Source organism: Sinocyclocheilus anshuiensis, unplaced genomic scaffold (genome assembly GCF_001515605.1).
Source record: "Sinocyclocheilus anshuiensis isolate Anshui unplaced genomic scaffold, SAMN03320099.WGS_v1.1 scaffold3230, whole genome shotgun sequence".
Classification (NCBI taxonomy): domain Eukaryota; kingdom Metazoa; phylum Chordata; class Actinopteri; order Cypriniformes; family Cyprinidae; genus Sinocyclocheilus; species Sinocyclocheilus anshuiensis.
Window position 1 is genome coordinate 18,473 of NW_015541050.1, and position 1,966 is coordinate 20,438.

General features: G+C 37.1%; 1 protein-coding gene across 1 annotated transcript in view; it reads left to right on the plus strand.

Moving 5' to 3' along the window:
* The window catches only part of LOC107690598 (gastrula zinc finger protein XlCGF8.2DB-like), an 8,704-nt gene that overhangs the window by 6,507 nt on the left and 231 nt on the right, over positions 1-1,966 (plus strand). Inside the window, exon 2 of the mRNA XM_016488968.1 lies at positions 1,199-1,966. Within this exon, the coding sequence (XP_016344454.1) occupies positions 1,199-1,966 (768 nt within the window). The remainder of the gene's footprint in view (positions 1-1,198) is intronic.

Below are 1,966 nucleotides of genomic sequence, written 5' to 3' on the forward strand. Positions count from 1 at the left end.
GTCCTCTTTTGGAAGACCAAACAAAGTAGTTTCGCTTTCACGACGAAGCACACAGCGCCTTCACGACATGGCTGCAGCGTCAACAATACTACAGTGAGACTAAAAGTTACGCCTTCTTTCTTTGCGTGAACATTTGGGCGGCGTTATGCAAATCTTCCCACAGAGCGACGTAGGTATGTTGGGGCGTGTTGGAACGAGCCGTTTTAGGTAGGCGTGGTTAACTCTTCATTTTTATAAAAAATATCTCTTTGGATTTGAGACTTTATTCTTTGCAACTTTACAGATCTTCTTTATGCACCAAGAGCTTGTAACACTCCAAAGAGAAAGGAAAAATTGAAATCGCATCATATGACCCCTTTAAACACAATTTATGTCTTAAGTGAACATGAACACCTGGGAGAAAATCTGATATGTCAATATATGCAGTCATCTTCTGAAGATTGGGCCAGCAATGTTAATCAAACAACAAAATCACTCACAGCTCTTTGCTAAAAACATTAGCTTTAATAAGCATTCATTTATCAAATTATACAGTGCAAGCTATGCAGTGTTATTTTACATTTAGTTATTTTATTAGCTTTTGTAGGCTGTATTACTTACCTGAACAGTAATGTTAGTAGACCTCCATGAAAAAAAAGTTTATTTTATTTATATCTTTGTTTTATTGTATTTGACAGTTTGTTTTACTTTGTTTGTGTTGTTATTGTATCTTATGTATATAAAACACTAAAAATGCGTGCACACTGGTGCATTTACAAATTTATGTTTCATATTCATTTCATTAAATTAAATTTATTTTACATTTCAGAATATAAACAAATGTTAAAAATAATTGAGTTACTAAAAAAGAACAATTTTGAATTTTATTTCAGAGTCAATTGAAGAAAATGAGGAGAATGAAGAACTGAGTGAAGTTGAGGAGAAAAATAATATTAAAACTGGAGAAAAACCTCTGAGTTGCTTTCAAACCAAAGAGAAAAAATTTAAGAAAAGTAGAGCCAAGAAATCTTTCACCTGCACTCAGTGTGGAAAGAGTTTGACAAACAAACATCATCTTGATGTTCACATGAGAGTTCATACTAGAGAGAAACCATTCACTTGTGATCAGTGCGGGAAGAGTTTTGCACAATTGGGAAACCTGAAGGTACACATGAACATCCACACTGAAGAAAAACCTTACAAGTGTTCACACTGTGACAAGAGATTCAGTCGGTCAGGACACCTTAAAATACATGAGAGGATCCACACTGGAGAGAAACCGCACAAGTGTGATCAGTGCAGGAAGAGTTTTTTACAAAAAGGAAGCCTTACAGCACATATGAGAGTTCATACTGGAGAGAAGCCATTCACTTGTGATCAATGTGGAAAGAGTTTTGCACACTCGGCAAACCTTAAGGAACATATGAACATCCACACTAGAGAGAAACCACATAAGTGTTTACACTGTGACAAAAGGTTCAGTCGGTCAACACATCTGAAAACACATGAGAGGATCCACACTGGAGAGAAACCGTACACATGTGATCAGTGTGGAAAGAGTTTGACGGGCAAATATAAACTTGAGCTTCACATGAGGGTTCATACTGGACAGAGACCGTATCCTTGTGATCAGTGCAGGAAGAGTTTTGCAAGATCATCAACCCTTATGGACCACATGAACATCCACACAGAAGAGAAGCTCTATGCATGTGATCAATGCGGCAAAACATTTTTGTGGGCTTCAGGCCTAAAGGCACACCTGACAGTTCATACAAAGGAGAAGCCACATTCATGTCATTTGTGTGGAAAGAGTTTTTCATGTTTACAAAGTTTGAAAGACCATCAGAAAATACATACTGCTGTGAGAGAGTACATGTGCTTTGAGTGTGAAAAGACTTTTACTACAGCGCAGTGTTTAAAACAGCATGAGAGGATCCACACTGGAGAGAAACCTTACAAGTGTTCACACTGTGACAAGACATTCAAT